We start from the raw sequence: 26,713 nt of genomic DNA on the forward strand, positions 1-26,713 counted from the left end.
TGAATGGGAGGTTCAGGTCAAAATTGCTGTCTGTGGTTTACTTCTCTGATACTGCACTTAAATGATTATATTTTTTGAGACTATAAATGTAGGAGCCGTGATGGGGTGTAGAGCCTTCCAATGAGGAGAGATTTGCCAATCATCTGGACAAAACTTCAGAAAAATGGAGGACAGAGCTCCAAGGAATTCTCGTGCAATAAACTGTGACTGGTGCAGGTTAAATATGTCGGGTCACAAAGTCCACTGAGTTCCCATTACAAATTATACCTCTGGGATTACTGAATGGGAGGTTCAGGTCAAAATTGCTGTCTGTGGTTTACTTCTCTGATACTGTACTTAAATGATTATATTTTTGACACTATAAATGTAGGAGCCGTGATGGGGGTGTAAAACCTTCCAATGAGGAGAGATTTGTCAACCATCTGGACAAAACTTCAGAAAAATGGAGGACAGGGCTCCAAAGAATTCTCGTGCAATAAACTGTGACTGGTACAAGTTAAATATGTCGGGTCACAAAGTCCTCTGAGTTCCCATTACAAATTATACCTCTGGGAACACTGAATGGGAGGTTCAGTTCAAAATTGCTGTCTGTGGTTTACTTCTCTGATACTGTACTTAAATGATTATATTTTTGACACTATAAATGTAGGAGCCGCGATGGGGGTGTACAGCTTTCCAATGAGGAGAGATTTGTCAACCATCTGGACAAAACTTCAGAAAAATGGAGGACTGGGCTCCAAAGAATTCTCGTGCAATAAACTGTGACTGGTACACGTTAAATATGTCGGATCACAAAGTCCTCTGAGTTCCAATTTCAAATTATACCTCTGGGAGCAATGAATGGGAGGTTCAGGTCAAAATTGCTGTCTGTGGTTTACTTCTCTGATACTGTACTTAAATGATTGTATTTTTGACACTATAAATGTAGGAGCCGCGATGGGGGTGTAGAACCTTCCAATGAGGAGAGATTTGACAACCATCTGGACAAAACTTCAAAAAATTGGAGGCCAAAGAGTGAATAGAAGAACTCCTTTGAAGAGACTTTTGCCGATTTCAGTCAGTGACATAATTGCGGCTTCAACATCAACTTATCACTTTGAAAATAAATTGATTCGAGTGTAACTACCATTCTTTTTTGAAATTTATTTCAAAGCACTCATTGTTTTCTATATTATTTTATTTTATTTCGAAGTGATTTTCCTTCTGATTGAAAAAATTAAACCGTTGAAATATATCACCGGCAAGAATTATTATAAAACACAAAATGAGAAAACATAATTTTTCATATTTTAACTTCAGAAAATAAAAGGGTGACAACCAACGAATTATAAAATGTACTAGAAGAATTTATCCAGCTGTGAATAAAATAATCACTATGCTTTATGTTTTCCGTTTAAGAACTTTTAATTTCGTCATTGAAATCGATACCGTTTAGAAATGCACAAGATCAGAGAAATAAGAACTTCAACTTCAAAAATAAAAGTTATTATGCTTAAACTCTTCCAATTTCATAATATATTTTTTAATGTCATTATTCAAAATATTTATATGTTTTGTTTTAATCATAACGCCGCAATTTAAAATATTTATGAGGAAGTGTAATATTTCCATTATTATGTGTCCAAAGATAATATTTTTAGTTATTAGCCAGCATGTAAGATTTTTGTTTCCTAGGGATAATGTTTTTTAAAAAAATTACTATTGTAACTACATATAAGAAATATATTATATTAGTGATCCCAATTATCACACTATAAGGACACTTTTTAATATTAACAGTAAAAGTTAAAAACAGTGGAAGTTAAAAACTAGACTAGCTATAATGAAACGATGACGACAAACATTGAGATATTTTTCTAACTTCAAAATCTTTTTTTTTAATACTATTAGAAATACCATGAAAATGTATGAATACCATATTTTTGCACAAAAATAATTTATTTGTCAGCAGTGTAAAGTTTGACAGCTATTATCAGAAAAGTGTCGAACATTCAAGTCATTTCTTACACGATGTATAAAAAGCAAAGTTTTCATATCTTTAATTGTGATTTTTGAGATTAGTGTGGGGCGATATTTTCAATGGAAATTTTGTAATCAAAGGAAAGGGTTAACACAAGTTTTTAATCCAGACATAACGGAATATTATAACAGAGCATTAATTACTAATGCAACCCAATTTAAAAATTATTATTTATACTTTCTATATTATTTTTGAAACTAATAGAAACTCACTATTAATAAAGCGACTTTAAAAATGACTTTTCTCCTAAAATTTTAAAACAGAAAAAATTCAAAAAAAGTTTTGAAAAACTTTTATACAACTCTGCTTTATGAAACATGATAATGATATACTTTTATTTTTAAGAGAGAAAAAGAGCACAAAAAAAATATATTTTACAATGCTCTGCTTTTTTTTCATCTATTATTGTCGTAGGGAGTATGGGCAACAAAAATATATATTTTTTATACACGTACGTATTTTAATAAAATTACCTCAATTTAAAAACTGATTAAGATTCTTTATTTTTTATAAATATATTTTGGAATATCAAATGATTCTGTAACTTTTAAATCTTCTCCTCCATGATCATTTCTCGAAAATTTTTAACTTTCAAAGCAATAATTTCAAAACCTATTTGAAAGCATTGGAAACATGAAGGTTTTGAAATTATATATTGCTAGAAATTGGAAACATGAATAAAATTTGAGATCTGCACATTATTTCTTTTTTGTTTTAATTTAATTTTTTAAAAGAATTTTGTAAATCGTCTTTGTTTAATAATTATTTTAACAAGTAAATACGAAAAAACAATCTAAAACTAATTTTAGAAATACTCAATATGTTTAAAAGAACGTAGTAGCTAAAAAGCAGAATATAACTTTTGAAATGGACATTTTTATAATAAACAAAAAATTTCAGTTACAGCAAAATTTTAAAATTAACACTTAAAAAAAAAAAATTCTGGTTCTTTTTATCAAAAATGTCTCATGAGAGTTTAGTGTGCATATTCTTTGTATGTTCTCAACTGTACAACAGAAAAACAACAAAAAATTAAATCAGCTCATTTTTAAAAGAAAGTTTCAAAAATATTCATTGTTATTAAGAAAAAAAATGAAAGTTTGTTTGTTTGCACTTCCTCTTCATTTATTTGAAACTAAAGATCCAAAAAAATAAATAAATAAATTGTCACGAATTTGAAATAATTATACCATTAAAGATACAGGGTTGCCACAGAAAAAAATGAACAAAATAGTTGCTTTTAGTAACCTAAAATAGTAGCCAAAAAATGGGAAAATAGTTGCCTAAGTAAGAACCAAAATTCATCAAAAATATGACTTAAATTTTGTTAATGACTTTATTGTCATATACCATGCTCCATTCAGTCAAGTTGGTGGCAAATATGATCATTTTTATATAAACGTAAATGTTTATATATATGTATATATATATATGAAAAGTGATTACTCAAATTCGAAATTCACGAATCGGAATATCGCATATTTTTTTTTTTTTTAATCATGTGAAATTTCGTAGAAATAATCATTGAAAAGGCAATCGAGAAAAGAAATAGACTTACAATGGAGTCTGTGCAGATTGAACGATTTCAAAAGTGAAAACTCAAATTTGCTAAATTTTTTATTTTTTAAGAAAAAAAAAAGTTCAGTGTATTCAGAAACTATCTTGTGGGGTGTAGATTTTCGATCCAATTTATGCTTAAAAAAAAAACATCGCTAGGAGTGCAGAAAAGTCTCCCAATGGTCTCCTTTTGCTGATAATAGTTGCTTTTATAGCCTTTTCAGGCAAAAAAAGTTGCCATAGTCGCCTCATGCCAAAAATAGTTTCAAAAAGTTGCATTTCAACGAGGACGCAATACCTGCCCTCTCAATGCCAGCAGCTAATGCTTTTTCTATGGGAGCTTCATTTACTAATAACTTTTTTGCATTTTGATATTTTGAAAAAATTCTTTCAGCATTTGAAACTTCATAGTTGTTTAGTGTTCGTGATATATTGATCAATTAATAGCGGACTGTTATAAACATAAACATTTATTTTGAAACTTAATAACATAAAATTTACAAGATCACATTGAGTGACAGGGGGATGTTCCCTGTTCTAGAGTTGAATGGCAACTGAATAATAATGTGTCATATGATATGTGCGCCGCCTCGTGGCAATTCTTAACACTCCCCGCCGATTGGATGTTTAAATCCAATCATTATTAATTACAATGCTTATTACATAATAAAATAAAATGGAAAATTGACAATATTCATACAAAACATCAAATATACATACACGTAATTTCAACTTTACAATTATAATGAAAATTTTAACACAAGAATTAATATATAGGTAAAATACAAATGTTGCGTACTGATCTTTTAAGTATATTGCCTTGTGGCAAACGTATATTTACAACTCTTACCTTCCCATCACTTTCCTTAAATATTTCCTCAATTCTTCCTGTTAACCATTTAGTTGCTGGCAAATTCTCTTCTTTCACCAACACTAAAGTTCCAATTTTAACATTATCTTTACTGAACTGCCATTTGTGGCGTTCTTGGAGATTACTTAAATAATCTCTCTTCCAAAGTCTCCAAATTGTTTGAGAAATTTTAGAAATCTTTTCCCATTTACTGAGTCTATTTTCATTGATATCTGCAAGTTGGGGTTCTGTAATAGAAGTGATGGGTCTCCTGATAAGAAAATGCCCAGGTGTTAGGGTATCAAAGTTTTCGAAATTAGCTGACAATGGAGTCAATGGCCTGGAGTTTAATACTCCTTCAATCTCTGCTAAAACTGTAATGAATTCTTCCAAAGTAAAATTGGAGTTTCCCGCTATCCGTTTTAGGTGGAATTTAAAAGATTTAACGCCGGCTTCATATAATCCTCCAAAATTTGGTGATCTTGGGGGGTTATAATGCCAATCAATTTTTTCCTCAGCAAAATATTGAGCCAAAGGTTCATCTGGTGAATTAATAATTTTGAAAAGCCGTTTCAGTTCAGAGTCTGCACCCACGAAATTTCGTCCATTGTCAGTGAAAATTTTAGAGGCCTCACCTCTTCTAGAAAAAAATCTTTTCAAGCTAGCTATAAGCCCTGTTGATGTTAAGTCACTTACAAAATCTAAATGTATTGATTTAGTACAGAAACATACATAAATTGCAACATATATCTTATTTAAAACACCTTTCCTTTGTCCTTTAAATTTTATATAAAATGGTCCACAAAAATCAATACCTGTTATGGTAAATGGAGGAGAAGGTTCGATTCGTTCTTTAGGTAACTGACCCATTAATTGTTGCTCTAAAACTGGTTTGTTTTTTGTGCACGCAACACAATTGTGTATTCCCAACCTGCACAAATTTCTGCCGTTCACAGGCCAATATTTTTGACGTATTAAGTACAACAAAGTTTGTGCTCCGACATGTAAATATTTCAAATGAAAATAATGTACAATCATATAGGTTAAGGGATGTTTTGCTGGAAGGACAATTGGATGTTTAGTATAATCATTAACACTTGAATTTACAATTCGGCCTCCAACACGTATAAGACCCTTTTTATCAATAAAACAATTAAGAGAAGACAATTTACTTTTACCTTTCACATTCTCACCTTTCATTAAAGCATTCAATTCTTCTAAATATTCACTTTGGGCAATTTTAAGAGAAAAGTTTCGGATTTGTTCAATTCTTCAGAATCTAAATACCTACCTGCCTTGTTCTTTGGATTTTTACAGTTATAGATAAATCTAAAAATATATGAAACTATACGAACAAGTTTAGAAAAATTATTGGTAAGTTTAAGTAGGTAATTATAAAACATAACATTTTGATTAGTTAAAGCAAAACACATATCCTCTTCAACAGAGGAACCTTTTTTTAACTCTGAAGGGTAAGAGTTTTCAGCAATAGAATTAGTGCACTCAAACACTGAAATCTCGTCTTTTCTTAAAAACTCGGGACCTGACCACCAGACCTCATTTTTCAGTAGAACTTCTGCACTAACTACTCTCGTAAGAATGTCAGCAATGTTGAGTTTACCGGGAACGTGTGACCAAGATTCAGGATTGCTAAGGGCTTGAATCTCTTTCACTCGATTGGAAACAAACTGTTTCCATTTATGATGAGGTCCTTTGATCCAGAACAAAGCGATCTGGGAATCTGTCCAAAAATGAACTGTGGGGGATCCTTTTCGTTTTACAATCTGTTCTATTTCTTTTGCGAGTCTGGTTGCAAGTAATGCACCCATTAGTTATAGTTTTGGAAGAGTCAGTTTCCTTAATGGAGCAACGCGACTCTTTGATGCGATTGTGATTTTGTCACCGTACTTCACTCTTAGGTACACTGCTGTTCCGTATGCTCTTTGGCTGGCATCCGAAAATACATGAATTTGAAGTACCTTGGCTTCATCTAGACTGGAGTCTAGAATCATTCTAGGAACTTGTAATTTCAAAATGACAGACAACTCAGACCTCCACTGAATAAATTGTTGGCGAATGTCTGGTGGAAGTTCCGTATCCCACGGACACTTTCTAAGCCACAAGTCTTGGAGTAAACACCTGAGTCTTATTGTGTACGGACTATGAAAACCCAATATGTCGAACAGTTTTCCGATAGCTCTTAAAACAATTCCTTTAGTAGTGCTTTCTTTTCCACCGAATTTAAGCAAGTCTTTCAGATCTACAGAGATGTAGTCTTCATGCACATGCCATGGCAGTCCTAGAACTTTGTGTAAATTGGCAGCAGGATTGGTTTCGAATGAATGGGATGGGTTTCGAACCCGCAATCCTTCCATAATTGTACCAGTTCCTTGCTGTTTGAACTCCATTTACACAGATTCATGCTTGCTTCTGCCATAATTTTCTTGGCTTCGTCCGACATCTGAAAGGCAGATTTCACGTCGTCGAGAGCTCCTATGAAGTCGTCGACATATAGACATTCATTGAGCATATTCGTCGTAGCGGGATGCAACTCTTGATATTTTTTGATATGTTCCTTAATTGTGGCAGAAAGCAAGAAGGGACTGGCGTTGACACCAAAAAGAACTCTGCAAAATCTAAAAATATTTATGTCATACTGCTCACTTATGGCCGGGTTCGAACTTGGAAAAAGAAATCTCACGGCATTTCGATCTGTCTCATTCAACGATATTTGAAGGAACGCATTTTCGATATCTGCTAAGATCACCACAGCATTCAAACGAAAAAATATAAGCATGTTAAATATCAGGGGATTTAGGCTAAGTCCTGCGTATAAACAGTCATTTAAGGAAAGTTCACCTTCTTCATGTGAGCTGGCATCAAAAACTATTCGTTTACTAGAACTGACTGATTCTCTGTAAACCATGGAAAATGGTAGATAAAATAGCGGTTTATCTGTTTGTACTTTGTCTTTTGAGACCTTCTCTATGATGCCTTGATTTTCATAGTCTTTCAGAATTTCACGATAATCTTCATACAGTTCTGAGCGTCTCTCAAATTTTCTAATCAAATTATCTAGCCGTCCCCTTCTACAGTTAAGTTATCGTTTAATTCCCTAAAATCATGTTTCCATGGTAGCCCAACTTGATACAGAATGTTTAAAGAGAGCTAAAGCAGTACTTTCCTCATCTGTATTATCATTTGGAACTATCCCAATTGACTCTAATTCCCAAAATTTATTTAACCCTTCATCAACATTGTCCTGTATGAAATAACATTTGGAATCATGTGGGTGTGTAGAGGGGATCGAACCTGTAACCATCCACCCGAAAACTGTTTCAATTAAAATAATAGAATTACCCCTTAATCGAATTTGATTTCCTTTTAACAATTCATAAAATACGTCTCCTCCTAAAAGAATCGATATTTTTTGCGCTAAATAAAAATTAGGATTAGCGTACTTTACGTTTTCGGGTAAATTCAAATTAGAAATATTTATTTCTTCCGAAGGAACATTTCCGGCTATTTCTGGCAAAATTAACAATTCGAGTTCCTTATTATATGATTCCTCATCATTACTTATACGCGAATAAATATTCTCAGTGATCGGAAATACTGTATTTTTTAATCCAATTAAATTTGACCTACAACGCGATCTTTTTAAACCCAATAAATTAGCTGCCTCTTCAGTAATAAGAGATTTCATACTTCCAGAATCGCATAGCCCTGTTAAATGCAAATATTTTCCGTTCGATTGCAATATTTTAACTTTCACTGTAGAAAGAAGAACATTTTTATTTACATTAAAAGAATATAAACATGGTGTGTCTTGCGGTTTGTTATTAATTCCATCTGGCATTTGTGATTGCGTAACTTCTTGTTCCGAAACTGAATTATTTCTTTCTTTACTGCTCATTGGCGCCACACCCGTATTTTTGTTTTGATTTTGTCTATCGAAGAAAAAGTTCGCTCCGTGTAACATTGTACTATGATTCTTGTTACAAGATTTACATTTTAAATGAATTTTCTTACATTTAGACATTGTGTGAAATCCGAGACAATTAAAGCATAATTTATTCCTTACAACACATTTTAATCTATCATCTGCGTTAGAATCGATAAACTTTTTACATCTGAAAACAGGGTGGGATTCCATGCATCCTAATGAACAATTATTTTTGTTTTCGTTTTTCACCATTAGAGTTTTGAATTTCGGGGTTGGTTCCCGTTTAAATTCGCCTGAATTTCTGTTACATTTTCTAGCGCTTGACATCTTTTAGTTAAGAATTCCGTAAATTTTTCCCAACTCGGTAATTCCGAACCCAATTCCATTTCGTATAATTTACGTGACTCAATATCAATTCTTTGAATAATTATATAAATTAATATTGTTTCGCAAAGAGGGTTCGTTTCTAATTCTAGATGTTTTAATGATCGCAAATTACTTTCAATTTTATCGAGCATCTGTCTTAAACTAGACGCAGATTCATATTTAACTTTAGAAAAATTAAATATTTCACCGATATGACTCATAATTAGCAACCGTGTATTTTCAAATCGTTTTTTCAATGCTTCGAATAAACTGTTGTACGTATCATTTACCGTAATTAATTGTTTAGCGTTACCCTTAAGTGCCGACTGAAGGTAAAACAATTTTTGTTGTTCTGACAACTGTTTGTTATCGTCAATTAAAGACATAAATTGCGTTTTGAATGACAACCATTCAACATATAAACCTGAAAATTCGGGAAGATTAATTGAGGTAATTTTAGTTTACAGTTACCAGAGGACGAACTATTTTCATTTGAATTAGAATTTGGATTTAAAAGTTTTTGAAAGCTTACCTCGCATGTTTCGAGGTCAATTTGCAGCCCATCTAAGCTTTCTTCAAAATCTGGCAAATCCTCATCCGACAAAGTAGATCCTCGAACTTTGTTCTAAGTTTATCCAAAGTTGATAATTTTTGAGTGATGTCCGTATTGTCTTCAGGTAAATCAGTATTTTGCTGAAGTGCATTTTCGATCCTTGTCAATTGTCCTCGTATATAACCCCGTTTTCGGTTAAATACTGTTATTTGCTCCAAAGCCATTGTTCGTTTCGATTTCGTACTCAATTTCCACAAGCGTTCGGTTTGTCTTCGTGCTCGGCGATGACCACTTTTTGTTTAGTGTTCGTGATATATTGATCAATTAATAGCGGACTGTTATAAACATAAACATTTATTTTGAAACTTAATAACATAAAATTTACAAGATCACATTGAGTGACAGGGGGATGTTCCCTGTTCTAGAGTTGAATGGCAACTGAATAATAATGTGTCATATGATATGTTCGCCGCCTCGTGGCAATTCTTAACAATAGTTTATTCTAAGATTTTGTGAAATCACTTTTTGTTTTACTATAAATTTTAAATTATTAATAGAGTTATCTTCTAGAAATCCGTTTTTTATCAAAATTCTATCAGTAAATCTATATTTTTGAGTTCACGTAATCGAACTATATATTTCAAGCTTCCAAAAGAAATAATTCGTAATTATTTTCTTCAATTATAAAATCTGTTATCATGAAAGAAAGATGAAAAAATTCTTAAAAAATTTGCGAAAAGAGCCTAAACCACGCCTCGCATCTGTCCTCTCTTCATTTACCAATCGGAGTATATATATGTTCTAGTAGATAGGGGATACCTCTTTACTTTCTTTGAGGGGTTAAAATAGCCCTGGAGTCTTCTATTGCAGTTGAAAATAGTTTTTATTTCATTTGCTTTCCTTAGAAACAGTTAGGATGAAAGACTTTCTTTCGCATTTTCTTATGTTTTTTATTATTATTGTTCATTTTATTTATTTTTTTTAATTCTGGATGCATACAATTTTTACAATGAAAAGTAACTGAGCCCACTTATACCAGTTCAACTAATAAATTAAATTAAATCATTTTATTAATATAAATGAACGTTTAAAAAATTATTCGTTTATTTTTTTGTTTATTATGTTTAAAAATAATCACTTATTAAAACATTTTGGATTTTAGAATATATTTCAAGACTAGAATATGAGGTGCTGGTGGGTAAGCATTAACTGGTGGGTAAGCATGAATTTCCTGTCAACCAATTATGAAAGAATAATTATCAATCTCCCTCGTCATGTTCTCTCAGTGAAATAACTCCTCCATAATGATATAGTGAAGAGTCATTCATTTAAAGTGACAGTATAATGCAGGATCGCATGAAAATATTGTTCATTGGATCGAACATTTCGAAAATACTTCAAAATTGTTTAATTTGTCACATTTACAAAAATTTATTTTTGCCAAAAGATCTCTTGGTGGTAACGCCTCTTTATTTGTCAGAACTGTACCGGAAATAAATTCATGACGAAAATTAAAAGAAACTTTGATTGACGAATTTTCTTTTGAAATTAATTCTGCTAATTTGCATGATCTTTTAAGTAGACGTAGAATGAAGGATTGTGAATCGGTGTTTTTAGATTTATTGATGATTTAATTATCTTCAATTTTCATGAATATACTTTTTTATTAAATAATATTCGCACCGAGGAATTAACCTGGTTAGCCAAATAAAGTAATTAAATTCTATATAAAATCGTTAAATTAATTGTATGTTATTGTTAATAAATTTACTAAAAAACTTCTTCGTTAATTTGTATAATTTCTACCGTGTGCAAATCCACGACTACTAATGTTCAACTGCGTGGAATTATAATTTTGAACCCATTCAAAACACAAGAGAACTCCTGTATTGGGAGAAATTTTGCCTTCGATGGAACTAACCCGCATTTATGTTACATGGAAAGGAAGACTACGAAAATCTCTCACGGTTAGCTTGGCGGCAAGGGGACTCAAACCCGGGATCCCCTGAGGATATTTCAATTAAGCACTGGGCAAGCCGGAATTCATATCGACTAACCACCTCTGGGTTTCGAAACCGGTTCACCTCATTGGAAGGCGAACGCTCTATCCCCTGAGCCATCACGGCCCAGCTCTATCGCGGCTCCTGATTACGAATTATGTGATTTCAACTTCACCAGTTTCTTAATGTACTGATGTTCTTTTTGATGTATCTATTTAGATGACGAATTCTCATAAAAGCTCACAAAATAAGGCTGTTTTATTCACTGTGTGGGATATCGTCCCTCTAATTTATTTCTCTGATGAAGTCCTCCATGTTCCCATAACACCTCTGGGGGTACTGTTTCCTTGTCTTCTGGATTGGTTCAAAATTACAAGGTTGAGCATTAGTAGTCGTAAACCCAAAAACTGGGTTCAACGGCGTTCATAAAATAAAGAAGTTCTCTTTTCTGATACATTTCCATCCATGTTGCTGACGGAACAATTAATCCTACCTTAGAAAAATTTATCCATTCCGTATTGCTCCCCCGTTCTTGGATGTACTCAGAAGATGTTATTTCTAATTTTAAATCAATATTTTTAAGGCTATGTAACCAGCAATATAACCTTTTTCTTGTGAATTGATCATTTTGTTTCCCAAATTAAGGTCAATATTCCGAGAATGGAATTAGTTAAGTCATGCATTATATCTTCAATGTTGTCTAGAATATCAATATTTTATTTGCGTTGCACTGGCCCATTGTGCCGTGGTTTCTCAGCCAGGAACAATGTTTTCAGTGGACACATTAGGACCCATAATCCTCATAGAACAATTCCTGACGCCTGTAAGCTACTTGAACATAGTTGCAGACCAGGTTCACCCATTCATGGCGACAGCTTTTCCTGCGGGGGATGGTGTTTACCAACAGGATAATGCACCATGTCATAAGGGTCGAATCGTCATGGATTGGTTCGAGGAATTGAATTGAATGTAGGGTTTAGTGGCGCGAGGTCCAGATGAGGACATGATGAGCCAAACAATACGGTAAAATCATTTAAAAACCTAAGTGCATACAAAATTTAATTGTAACACAATTATAATTGATAAAATAGTACTAGTAGGTGATTAAGACAAGATAATCTAATTAAAATCAGATAAAAGGTATGAATAAAATCAGATAAAAAGTATGAATACAGTATAAAACGCACGAAGTGAGTAAAATGTAAAAAGGTGGTAAGATATTTACAAGAGTGTATAAAACAGTACATGTGTTAAAACTTTTATATGCTGTTAAAAATGCCAACGACACGTAAAAATGCAAAAATGTTAGGATGGTGAATGTCATCCAACAAATCTTGAATGCATAAAATGGAACTATCAAATAACTTTAAACGATGTTGATTAAAACATGGACACGTTATTAAAATATGATGAATTGTGAGAGGAACGTTACAAGTACTGCATTCAGGGGGAGGTTCTCCGAACAGCAAATGAAGATGTGTTAACCGGGTGAGACCGATTCGCAGTCGAGTGAGTTTAACGTCTGAACTACGCAGGTGCAGAACAGGCAAATGGTCCAAATTGGTTTTAACACTATGTAGCTGATTTAGAGTTTGGAGATCCCACCTTTGCTGCCATAAAGATGTTATAAATTTTCGAACATACAGTTTAACATCCGTAAAAGGCACAGATAATGGAAAGAGATCAGTGGCAGAACCTGCACAAGAATCAGCCAGGTCGTTTCCTGGTATGCCAACGTGACTCGGCACCCAACAAAACATTACATGAAACCCATTTCTGTGGATACTACATAGCAAATGAATAATAAGATCTAAAATTGGATGATTTTCACTGCGAATGTTATCCAACTGGCGCAAAACGCTCATACTATCGGAGTAAATACAATACCTCCGTGTAGAGCGCGTGGAAATCAGTCTCAGTGATAGCAAAAGCTTCAGCAGTGAAGACTGAGCAAATATCTGGGATTTTATAGCTATAAGTTTCATCAGCAATCACGATACCACAGCTAACGTATCCAGCAGATTTTGATCCGTCTGTAAAAATTGGTATGTATTCAGAATATTCGTAACGATGTTCAATGAAGAGTTGTTGGAAAATGCAGGGTGCAACATTGGTTTTATTGTACGACATAAATGGAGCAATAAATTGATATGGTGAGATGACCCATGGCGGTATGAGAAAGTGATCAACTGACTGAGATGGTAGTTCGCAGATATCAAAGGTCTGTATGAGTGAGCGAGTGCGCAAATAAAATGGACGAATGTGTGAAGGTCTATTTACGTACAATCGCTCTAAATCTGATGATATCACATCACGGCGCAGAGGATGTGATTTACATGACATGATACGATAATAGTATATCAGAGACAGTTGCATGCGACGTAAATCTAATGGAGATTGATGACAAATAGGATTGATTCGAGGAACATTCCAGTGACTCTCAAGTCATGTCTCCAAATTCACCTGACCTTAATCCAATAGAGTATTTGCGGTCATATTTATTAACATTGATTTCTTAAAGTGAGTTATCAAACGGCAACCTGAATTGCACAATGAGAGAATATTGAGAATTCTCCTACGCATCAATACATAAAGAATGAGCCTCAATTATTAAGCCTGAATGAATTTCAACTAATTTTGTCATTCTAAAAATAGAATCGCATAAAAGAAAACAGAAATTTAACACTTCAAATCGTTTTTACTTCCGAATTAAGTGCATTTATTGAAACTATTCATGAGTTTTTAAAAATGTATGTATGAAAATCAGATTTGTGCACATTTAGCGTTTAGTTTTTTAAACTACAATTTTGATGACAACTCGCACTACCTTTTTATTTGAAGTTGTTCAAGTTAACAGTTTATAAAAATTAAGGGCTAGGAAAATTATAAATTTCAGAAGAGACCATAATTTACTTACAATTTTTACTTTTTAAGACCGGATATTTCTCTTGCGGCTGGCGTTATTTAAATCCTCAAGACTTACTGCTGCTAAATATAATCTCCACTATAATCAAATAACGTTAGAGTTTAATTGAACACACGATCAATATAGTGAAATCAAAGGAGTCTTAACAAATGTTTAAGTGTCTACGCTGAATGAATGCATATCAAAAAGTAATAACTATTTTCAAGTTATTAAATCAAGACACAACCGTTAAAAAGCTAAGGTCTCTGCGCAGCATCCACTAAAAAAAGAGTGCATGAGTGAATCGAGAAGTTACGAAACGGCTGGACGAGTGTGAAACATGACGAGAAAGCAGAACGGCCGTCTACCACATCCACGTCATATTCCGCACACGTCTAGAACATTCAGAGACTTCCGATTCACACTTATGCTGCAGACTCAAATTGCGTAGACCTGCTATATCATAGACTAGCTGGGCCGATACTGGCTGTTTTTCATTGAGCTGTCTTTTAAGTCAATTGATTAATACGTGCGACCAGGTTTTGTTCTGAAGAACTACATAACGTTACAGTTGCAATTTCGATTTAGTGTCTCAAAATTTTCCTGGACAGATGAAAAGTTTATGACACTCTTCTACTACAAAATAACAAAATTACAAAATAATTCATTTCTTTCGTCTTTACATGCTTATCAGCCTCTTATATCCTTTTTTATTTAACACGTTGAATGCCACGTTACATGACTCGCCCGTCTGGTTCTCAATATGTATTGTATTAATTTCTTCAAACCATTTTAGTAATGATAATAATATAAAAAAATTAAAAGCATTATAAATTTACTCGAATTATGTGCTTCTAATAATCTTTGCTTCGCCAGTGACCAGGCCCATAGCCAAGGGGGGGGGGGTGACCATCGGGGCAAATCACCCCCCGGAATTCTGGGATTCAAACTTTTTAGTCTTTCTTTGAGCCTCTCAATAAAAAGAAAAACAAAAACTGTCGAATCAAACCTTTTCCCAGTACACCACCTTCGCTAGTGCATCATCTTCACTTGACCTTGTGGCTCATCTTTCCTTCGGCCATTACATTTATTGCTTGTTATCAATATTGGCTACGTTGCCAATCTCCACAGCAACTGCAGAAAGAACTTTTTCTACTCTTAAAAGCGTAAAAACAGCAACAAGAAATGCTACTAAAGAAGAAAGGCTAACAGGGGCTAACTTTATTAAGCGTATTTCGGGATATTCCGGTTTGTCCTAAAAAAGTAATCGAAAAATTTTCTTCAAATCCCCGTCGCATGTCTTCTTAAACTTTGTTTACAAATTGATTACAATTATTATGTAATATTAATTGAAAAATAATTATTATGTAATATTTTTAATTGCTAGTTTAACTTTTGCAAACAGAATAAACAATATTTGTTACGATGCTTCCCCCCTACTTAGCATGTCAGAAACTGTCCTTTCTTCTTACCATATCCCCCCCCCTCCGAAAAAATATTCTGGCTACGGCCTTGCCAGTGACCCCCGTGGCGCTGCGAACAGACTGAGTGCCGGTCACCAGTGACCCCCCAGGGCATTCAACATGTTAAGCAGTCAAATCAGTAGGGCTCGTGACTTCTTTTAATAGATATATCCATTTATAAATTAGCCCAATACATAGAAAATTAAATTGACAAGCTAAACCGACAAAAATATTATCATAAAACGAATTATTAAGACCAGTTCAATCACTAGCTAAGAAAGCTGGATGAAAAACGTCAAAACCAGTTTAATTGCCTGTTAATAACTTTCCAATAATATCAGTCGACTTCCTTTTTTCTCTGGCTATTAAACAGGTTCTTTTTTGTCCCTTCATTAGACTTCTTAGATTTCTTTTTAAGCTTTTTAATTAAATTTTTTTCAGTGTTTCAATATTTGTTTAAAAACCGTTATGCTCATACTCTTTATTTTTGATTGTTGTAGTTAATTTACGTCGCACTAGAGCTGCACGATGGGCTATTGGTGATGGTCTGGGAAACATTCCTCAGGATGATCCGAAGACATGCCATCACAATTTTGATCCTCTGCAGAGGGGATGGCACCCCCACTTCGGTAGCCCGACGACCTGCACGTGAAGTCGAGCACTTTACGGTGGAACAGTTTAACGATAGCCCATACCACACACCCTCGGTCCCTACGCAGACTGATCCTAGTGGTCACACTGAACGAAGCCAGACTGCGGTGATCTGCTGGGAACCGTGTCTTAATCCTCAAAAATAAGTGGACTGATCGTTATGACAAAAAAATGTGAACGGTGATGATATATCCTGCATATTTGTATCAACAAACAATCTGCTTACTCTCTTTAAAGATATTCAAAATTTGGAGATGATGGCAGGTGTTTTACTTTACAGCCGTCATTGAACAAAATACTCAATTTTGAGTTTACGACTACTAGTGTTCCTTCCTATAACCTTGTCATTTTGAACCCAGCCCAGAAGACAACTGAATTCTTGAATCAAGCATTGGGAGAACTTCTTGGAGGACACTTTGATGGAACTAACCAGCCGTTACATGGAGAAGAAAACCTCCCACAGTTTTACTGACTGAGGAGGAACTCTCACTAATGATTCGTCTACCACTGAGGATATTTGAATTTAGCACTGTGCGAGCAGTGTGCGGAATTTGTTTCAAACAACCATCGCTGGGAGGAGAGCTCATAATAGAGTAAAAAGTAAGAAATTGTTGCTTATATATTGTATATAAGCAACAATTTCTTCATTTTAACGCTGTTTCACGCATACACATTTACTTATTATGCCACATTGTAGTCCCCCGTAATTTGTCTACAATAATTTCCTTTAATATGGTAGTAGATTTTCTTGTAATCTAATACTATTGACCAAGCTTGAAAATTACAATTTAATATTATGGAGAGATTTCTCCATTTTAACGCTTTAAAACGGACTTTGAAAAGAAAAATAAATTTATGAAGGAAACTTTATTTACGCTACAAAATTGCTTTTTAAGCTGTTTTCCATGATTGTTTAAAGAAACCGTTTTGAGCCACGGTCTCTAATTTGTAACTGTGGAACCCCTAACCTGTCTATAATCATTTTCTTTGGTATCCAAGGTTTCGTGGTCAAATTAGTATTTCGAAAAAATTTGGGGATTTTTATGTGCAGGTAAATTGAATTCGTAGTTAAAATTTTGAAATGCACTTAAAATACCAAAAAAAAAAAAACAAAGTGGCGACTGAAATATTACGAGCAAAAATAACAAAAAAAATAATTTGGTGCTTTTCTATAATTAAATATAGCAATGAAAATATAACAATTTTCGTAATTTTACATTAAAAATGGAAAGCAAATTATATTTCCAAAGTAATATCACAAAATAACACGAATTAATTACAAAATAAGGCGAAAACATGAAAAAGAAAACATAACTTTTGCTTTTTGGTATATTTAGTTCACCTTTTGCAATACGGGCAAAATAGGGCAGGTTTTATCGAAAGAAGAAACATGAAAGAAGACAACAAAAAAAAGTTTAGCTAATGACCTCGTGGAACTTTTTGGAACTAAGTTTCGAAAGTCATTCAAACATTGTAAAATGTCAAATGATAAGATATAAACTATAAGTTTGTCAAGAGTATTAGCTAACTCAACACATTGAAAAATTGTACTATAATTTCAGACTAATTACTCTGATAAAAATGTAAGAGTAAGGTGAAATTCCTAGATATATTTCTTAAATAAAAATTTAAATATTACATTTAAAAAAAGAGAATTTTAAACATATTTTTCATTACATTGTACTCTTGTCTGTCCAAAAAGTAAATTATAGTGTTTAGAATTATTATGAATACTTAATTTGGACTATATTAAAACTGCCTACACATATTTTAGTTGAAAATTTAATTTTTTACTTTTTGCCAAAGGTTATGGTCTTCTGGCCCACAGTGGTATGGTGATACAGTATCTCATTATCAATTATCTGACCGAGCGTGAAACATATAGTTTAATATTAAGGGAAGATATGGGGCCATAAATGTATGAACAATATATAACTAGCCAACAATAATTGAAGAGTCACTTTAAGTTTTTAACATTTATTTTTTAATTTCTCAAGAAATACTTAAAGCATTATTCTGTTATTTCAGAAGTGATTTAGATTTTTCTTTCTTGGCAATAAGATTTAAAGATTTCAGAGGTTTGAAAGACCGACAATAAGTTATGAAAGAAAACAAGTATTTTTGAACATCCTATGCCAGAAAATCAAGCTTTTGTAACTTGTTATCGATTACTTTAGTTGTTATTTTTAAAAACTGCTTAAAGTTTCGTAAACCTAGTGTAAATATTTACGGATATTTATATGAGCAATTTTATTTTTCACCTTACATTTTTTGCTTCATAAATATTTAATGGAATTAAACAAAATTTTTCGAAAAATTTATGACCAATTACAAAATTGTCAACTTGAAATTTTTAAAAAAAATTCCATAAAAACTGCTCAAGATATGACTATTCAAGTTAGTTATTATTTATTGCACTTCCGCAGAAAAATTTAAAAATTAAAATTATTCTTAATATTGTAGGGAAAAGTTTCAAGCATTTTTCTAAGTAGTTTTAGTACTTTTTAAAAGAAAGCTCAAAACGATAAGTGGTTATCCAAAAATTTAATCTTGTACTATTAAACAAGATTCATTAGAAATAAGACAGCCATTATGGGGGGTAACTCAAAGATTGCCTTAAAAAGAATATTTAAAAAAAGTATATTACATAAAAAAGTATGTTTGAAAAAGATGTAAAAAGTATGTTTACTTTCGTATGTTTTCTTTGTCTATAACATAAAATCTTAGTATTCGGAAGATTATTGTAAGATATTATAATCTTTTATTAAATTTTGCCTTAAGATACAAAATAAAATTCGTTAAAAAACCCTGATCGTATTGAACTTTCTTTTGAAAAGTAAGTAAACTACTTTGAAAAATGCTTGAAAATTTTTAAATTTTTATGATATTCAAATCAAAACGTATTTTCATTAGTTGCAAAATATCTTTCGTTACTAAATTGGGAAAAAACTTTTTCAAATTTTCTCAGTGCATGATAAGTATAAAAGAACAACCTTAAATATTTCCAACTAGCACCGTTTTTTTAACGATTTTTTTCAAAATCGTAATTTTCAATTTTATAATTAATCTTTGATTGCTCCAAAAATTTCGTTTAATTACATTGAATATCTATAAAGTTATAACGAAAAAACGTAAGTCGAAAAAATTAATTTCTCAAAAAATGTTTCATATCTCCATAAATATTTACTCTAGGCCATGCATGGGTCACCAAACTTTTTTGATCATCAATTCCTATATAATTTTTCGAAATCGATCACCATAAAAGTAATTTTCCGTTGCTTAAAATAAAACTCTATTAGATGCTGCGTTTGTACATTTATTTTATGTTTTAAACATTTATTAAAGTAAAAGTACACTGTGTGACAATAGTTTAATGAAAAATATATTAACGTTGAAATTTAAATACCTTAATATTTATTAAATAATAAGTAATTATAAATAAGTAGTAATACCTTATTTTTTACATGTATTGATAATTAAAATTGATATCTAAACTAAACGAATGGTTTTATCGAAACAATAACTAATTATCCAGAACTATAAAAGTTTTAATAATGACACTGCAAATATTCAACACTGTTCACAGTTTGCAAAGATAGCTGAAAGTGCGTATGATATTTGCGTTTGTAACGTAAATGCTCGTCACACGTGAATTTTGGGCAAACGCACATAAGCATATGACTTATAAACCAGAAGTACAGAGTTCGTGCCACTGCGCGCTGGTACGTAAATACTTGTTTCACGTTTATTAATTTATGTCCTATAAAGGAACTGGTATTAAGTCAAAAATTCACAAATTTTACATATTCAATTAGGTATGTGTGATTTGCGCATTAAGAACTGTTTCTTTCTTCGACCCTTCTGGTTCGGATCGACCCCCTGGCTCAGATCGACCCCCCCCTTTTGTTAAATAGACCTCTGGGCGTCTATATAGACCACTTTGGAGACCTCTGCTCTAGGCTGACGAATCTTTATAGGCAGTGATTAAAAATAACTACTAAAATAATCGGTACGAGTTAAAAGCTTGATTTTCTGGCATATAGGATTGCTCAATTATTTCGTAATTTAATGTAGGTATCTCTGAAAGATTTAAATTTTACTAACAAGTATGGCAAATAGCATGAACTAACAAGCTCTACAGTTTCAAAACAATCCTTTAAGTACTTTTAGAAAAATTTAAAAAAAATGTTAGAAACTGAAAATATTACTTCCGTTATTGTAGGGTAGAGTGCGAGCAACAGTTTCTCTCTTTTAACACTTTAAAACGCACTTAGAATTATATACTCACATATTTTGCCATATTGCGGGTCCCCTAATTTGTCAATAATAATTTCCTTCGGTACGGTACTTTTGTATACTATAATATAATACCTGAGCTAGATAGGAGATATGGGTCCATGTATGCACATATATGAGCAACAATTTCTCCATCTAAACTCTTTAAAACGGTCCCGGAATAGTCAGATTGGCAGGGAGAAAGATTCTCGTTCGTGAGACCGAGAATATGAATGTATATGGTGACTGGTGCATGGTAATTCTGTAGGGTCACAAAGTGCTCCACAATCCCATCACAAATTGTACTTCTGGGGGTACGGAATTGGAGATAGATAATTCTCTGTTTCAGGTCAAAGTTACAATCTGTGGATGAATGAATGGGTGTAAAGCATGGGTGTGGCAGAAGTCCAATTATTAACCATAGAGAGCGCCACTGGTAAGCAAATGAAACAGAATTATACTTACGTTACAAAATAGCCCTAATACACCCTACATTCTAACTGTAAGTTGTAAATTTGAAGTCTTCAAAATAATCTAAAATTTTTTTGTATACTTCTTTACACTTATTAATATCTTATAGACAGCAGTGTAGTTTATTGACATTTGCTCGAGAAAAAAAAACAAAATAGAAATTCACCAAATCTTGAATGTCAGGAAAATGAGATATTACCTTAGAAGTTTAAAAAACAGTCATTTTAAATTAATAGTAAGTAACTCAACTTAAGCCTTTATGTTAGATGGACCATAAATTGATTAAATTAATTCTTTTTATCCACTGCAGAAAGAAACAAAAAATATTTTTGTTGCTGATATGTACAGAATAAAATTGTGTATAATAATCAATCATTAAATAAATAAATAATTTTGATTATATCCAAGCATATTACAATCATACATAAACTTGGTATTAGGTTAATATTTGCTTTCCCTCCTTACAGTAAAAAGTATTTTTGGTAACACTTCTATGTCGCGGCATTCATAAGCCAGGAAAATGACAGCCAGAATAATGACAAATTCGCTATTTTATAGCATATAACTTTACTTTAATTTAATATTTTGGCCGAAGACGTTTATATTCTGCAGAAAACAACAGTATTTCTTAAAATAACTCAGATTAATCTATGTAGTTTTTGTTATTAATGATTTCAAGAAGCCCAGGAAAATGACAGCATAAAAACCTACTATCATTGAAAAAATTTTTGAAATAGATTTTGAGCCAGAAAATTGGTTCTTTATTCATGCAACAAGACATGTTCAGATAGGAGGGTATCTAATCAATCTATTAACATAAGATATTGATTCCTGGCGCTATCTATTTTGGTTATAATTCACTAAATAAAAGTAGCCAGGAAAATGATAGATTTTCATGGGACAAACAAATTATTTACAGAAAATTTTTTTTAAACGAAGTTTTAGTAAACAATACCCTCTGCGTATATTCCAGAAATGCTTACATAGGATAAGATTAAAAAAAATTAGATTTTGAAAAATGTATGGAAAGTTTTGAAGCTAGTTATTGTTGGAAATATTGTTTGGGACATGCCAGGAAAATGACATTTTGATATTCAGTTAAATTTTTTAAGTATACGAAACAGTCAATGCTAGTGCAAAGTCATTTTAAAATGCTAACAGCAATGCTATTTATCAAAATGTAGAGGAAACAAGGGAAAAATTACAGAACAATGGAAAATAGTAATAATAAAAATAATAAGAAACCGGAAGAAAAAAAAACAATCCGAAAAAAAAGGACAAAAATTTGAAAAATATCCTGTAAAATAAAATATATAATCTTTTCATCAGCTCACATGATTATATCCACAAAAAAGAGTGCATTGTAATATTGTATCAATATGTTTTCTTAATTATATATATATATATATATATATATATATATATATATATATATATATATATATATATATATATATATATATATATATATATATATATATATATATATATATATATATATATATATTATATATATATATGACATTAAATAGAAAAATATTATATTTCACAATCCGATCAATATCTTTTACTACAATTACTGAAATTCAACGCAATGCATAATTATGAAAACTGAAACAGTTTGATTCTATGATGTTGAGTGTTCTTTACTGTATGTCCTTATATTTAATTTTGGAATCATCTTTAAGAATGCAGTTTAAAAAATATATACAAATTAGGGATCGCAAACTACAATTTAAGAGCGAGAAGAAACAATATGAAAATCCTAAGAAACACTATTAAGACATACGGAAATAAAGCTTTGAAACCAGTTTGATTGCCGAATGCCTAATTAAGTTTAAAGTGTCTTTCAATTCCTTTATGTTTTTTTCAGCAACTACACATACATTTCTAATCTCATCTTCTCAATTGATGATTGGTCATGTTTTGATTTTCTTTTTCTCAACTTAAGTATTAATTCGAGGTTCTTGTTTTTTTCCACTTTATTTGTGACAAGAACTCAAGTAATTTATCTAAGGAATAGTTTTTTCGAAACATCCTATACACAATTCTGTTAAAAAGTACTATTAAGTGAGCAGAGAATTACAAATCAATTGCAGTACTTCTAATAAAATAGAACATGAAGTACCGACCGAGTAAAAACTTTCAGACTAGAGAAAACATATAAGAAAATCTAAAAATTCAATTTAAATTCATTTTATTTAATTCTCAAATTATATTATTAAGAAATAACTCGTCAAACAAGATTTATAATTATATAGTTTTCAGAGAAAAATTTATGCTCACAATTAGTATTTTAGCCTGAGATCCTAAGTAAAAACTTTAAAATCTAGTAGTAAATATAATAAAAAAAAGAATACTATGAGAACTACAAAGATTGTAGAAACACTTCTATTTGTAAATTTGACATGCATTTTTGCTATGTATTTCCTCGCATTTTTTCGAAGTTTTAGTGAAAATTGCCAAAGGTAAAGAGGATCATGAAAAAATGATAGGATCTTTTTCTTCAATAAATATTTGTACTATTGTGATGATAAAGATAGGCAGTTCAAAGACTCTAGTCGGTAAGTTCTTAAAATTGAAAGACAATAATGGATGCTGTTAGAGGAAACCACTTCCTCGTGTGATGAAAAACGAGATTAACACCTAACTTTGTCAGAAACGTTTAACGTTTACATAGTTTCTTCAATGAAAACTAAAATATTAAAAGTAGTTCAGAAAAACTGCACAAGCTTCTCAATTTTTTATATTTTTTTACATTATTTTTTTACATTATTTTTTTACATTGACATCAATTGAAATACAAATTTTGTACCAAACCACTTTTTTCTGATAATTAAAAAAATTACAAATCCTGTTTGCTGCGTTACTTCTTAACAATTTTAAAATTAATTATACAATCATATTTAAATTCTTTTTACTTTTCACATTTTTTTCACTGGCCACAATTTTTATTCAAATTATAATTGTGCAAAAATTAAAATTATACTCATTATATATATATATATATATATATATATATATATATATATATATATATATATATATATATATATATATATATATATATATATATATATATATATATATATATATATATATATATATATATATATATATATATAATAATTCAATTCAAATTGTAGCTTTGTAAACATGCAAAATGCGTAGTAAAGGATTAAGTACTCTTAAAATTGCTTTTAAGTTCTATAAAACACACTTATAGTATGGTGATGCAATAATATACGAACAATGCTTTTTCGACTAGGTATTGTTTTAAAGATTCTTTATTGAATCATTAAATTAAAATACTTTAAATTTTGTTGATATTTTTAAATTATTAAAAGATTTAGCCCCTGAGAGACTGTTGATTGATACAGTATTTATAACAATATTATATGTTGAATAATTAAAAAAAATTAAAACTTTGTAAACATAAAAACATATAAAGTATTGAAAATATATGAAGTATCATGTAGCGCATTTCATTTTAATGTATCATGTATGTCCTCCTTTTCAAAAGTCGCCATAGAAAAATAAGCAAAATTTATTTCTTTAAATAAATTGAAGTAAAAGTAAAGTTACTTAAATACTATAGGTACAGTGTCTTAAAAATATAGTTTTATTTCGAAAAGAACATTTTGTCTGTTAAAAGTTTTGATGAGAATGACATAAGATTTATAAAAGCATAATATTATGCTACGCCATGTAATCCTATGTAATAACAGAATCACGAATGAGATGAATTTTTGGGACATATTTTATTATTTTAAATAGTAGTCGAACTTTTAAAGAAATATTAGATAAAATCATAAAACGTTTTGATAAAAACACACTTTTTTTTTTACTGTGGATTTGATTTGATCTGGACTGAGATGAGAGATGCAACATTAAAAGTAATACTAAAAGAACATTGGTTGCAATGGACATTATATTGATTAAAATAAATATATTTACAGAACTCTATGAATTGCAACGAAAAAAGTGGAAAATTCAAGACTATTAAAGCAGCTTTAAGTTTAGCGTTTTTCTCATCTTGCTCCGGTTTAACTTGTATGATTTTAAAAATCGAAAATGTTGTGTTTGAAAAGGAAAATAAAATATTCAGTTGATTGACAGAATTAGTATTCATATTTTTAAGAAATGATTCATTAGAATAATTGTGGTCGGAATAATTTTAATGCATATTTTATTTAGTATATATACCTTATTATTATTTGCAAGAAAAGAATGAGATAAAATGAGATATTTCGGTTTTCGTGGATCAACGGGTTGATTTTGGTAACCATAAAAACTTCACGTAAATTTACACAAAGAAGACAACGCATAAAACTCTCATTTTTTTTCCTTTATCAGCAGTATTTATAATTTCAGTATTAAAGTTCTGAAAAATTAGTACCTTTAATTCAGAAAAAAATATTAGTTAAAAATGCCAAATTAAAAAATGTTAATTGGCACAAAACAATTACATTAAAAATCCCATATTATTTAAAAAAAAAGAAAAGAATAAATAAAATTAAAGTACACTTAAAACACTCATACAATAAATTAGGTTTAAAAAAAAAGAAAAAAGAAGAAATTATTCGTTTTTGTTACTGCCAGTAATAAAATCAAATGAATTTTTTATTTTTTTATGAAACTCTTACATTGAAAATATATTTTCATTCTTTTAACTAATTAAAGTGTAAGTTGATATTAATTTTTTGTATTATGACATAAATAATCAAATCATCTGCGGTCGCTTAGCAACACTTACTGTTCCCAAGGCCAGAAATATAAATAGCAACCCTCGTATACTTTAAATGTAGGCTACAGAGAATATTTTTAACCCGTCTTTTATAATATTTGCTTTATTGTCCTTCGTAGCCATGCTTGCGCTAATAATGTGGAGTGACATGGACAAAATAAAAATAAATAAAAAATGTTTTATAGATATTTCTTAGCATAACTATATATTTTAAGAAATTTTGACACTTATCCTATGGCTTGACATGAATATCAAAGTACTCATTGGATTAGAAAAATTATAAAAAATTATTAAAGTGTCCGCTTAATGACCCACTCAAATGCAATTATTAATAATAATTACAAAGTAAACTAGAGAAATGCCTATAACCAAAGTAGACATTAATATACTATAAATGTAGGCTACAGAGAATATTTTTAACCCGTCTTTTATAATATTTGCTTTATTGCCCTTCGTAGCCATGCTTGCGCTAATAATGTGGAGTGACATGGACAAAATAAAAATAAATAAAAAATGTTTTATAGATATTTCTTAGCATAACTATATATTTTTAGAAATTTTGACTCTTATCCTATGACTTGACATGAATATCAATGTTCTCACTTGATTAGAAAAATTATAAAAAATTATTAAAGTGTCCGTTTAATGACCCACTCAAATGCAGTTATTAATAATAATTACAAAGTACGCGAGAGAAATGCCTATAACCAAAGTAGACATTAATATACTATAAATGTAGGCTACAGAGAATATTTTTAACCCGTCTTTTATAATATTTGCTTTATTGCCCTTCGTAGCCATACGTGCGCTAATAATGTGAAGTGACATGGACAAAACAAAAAAAAAATGTTTTATAGATATTTCTTAGCATAACTATATATTTTTAGAAATTTTGACACTTATCCTATG

General features: G+C 31.0%; 2 protein-coding genes across 2 annotated transcripts in view; one reads left to right on the forward strand and one right to left on the reverse strand.

Annotated features, from left to right (window-relative positions):
- LOC147806815 (uncharacterized) overlaps nt 1–6,256 on the reverse strand; it is a 100,083-nt gene extending 93,827 nt beyond the window's left edge. Inside the window, exons 1-2 of the mRNA XM_087168601.1 lie at nt 5,859–6,256; nt 4,428–5,655 (exon numbers count right to left, since the gene is read on the reverse strand). Of these exons, the coding sequence (XP_087024727.1) occupies nt 4,428–5,655; nt 5,859–6,256 (1,626 nt within the window). The remainder of the gene's footprint in view (nt 1–4,427; nt 5,656–5,858) is intronic.
- A 7,483-nt stretch (nt 6,257–13,739) lies between these two features.
- Nucleotides 13,740–26,713, forward strand: part of LOC147806816 (uncharacterized) — a 40,575-nt gene continuing 27,601 nt past the window's right edge. The window contains exon 1 of the mRNA XM_087168602.1: nt 13,740–13,774. Within this exon, the coding sequence (XP_087024728.1) occupies nt 13,740–13,774 (35 nt within the window). The remainder of the gene's footprint in view (nt 13,775–26,713) is intronic.

The sequence above is a fragment of the Parasteatoda tepidariorum genome, chromosome 7, assembly GCF_982258835.1.
Source record: "Parasteatoda tepidariorum strain Cologne lab strain chromosome 7, Ptep-v5.0, whole genome shotgun sequence".
Lineage (NCBI taxonomy): Eukaryota > Metazoa > Arthropoda > Arachnida > Araneae > Theridiidae > Parasteatoda > Parasteatoda tepidariorum.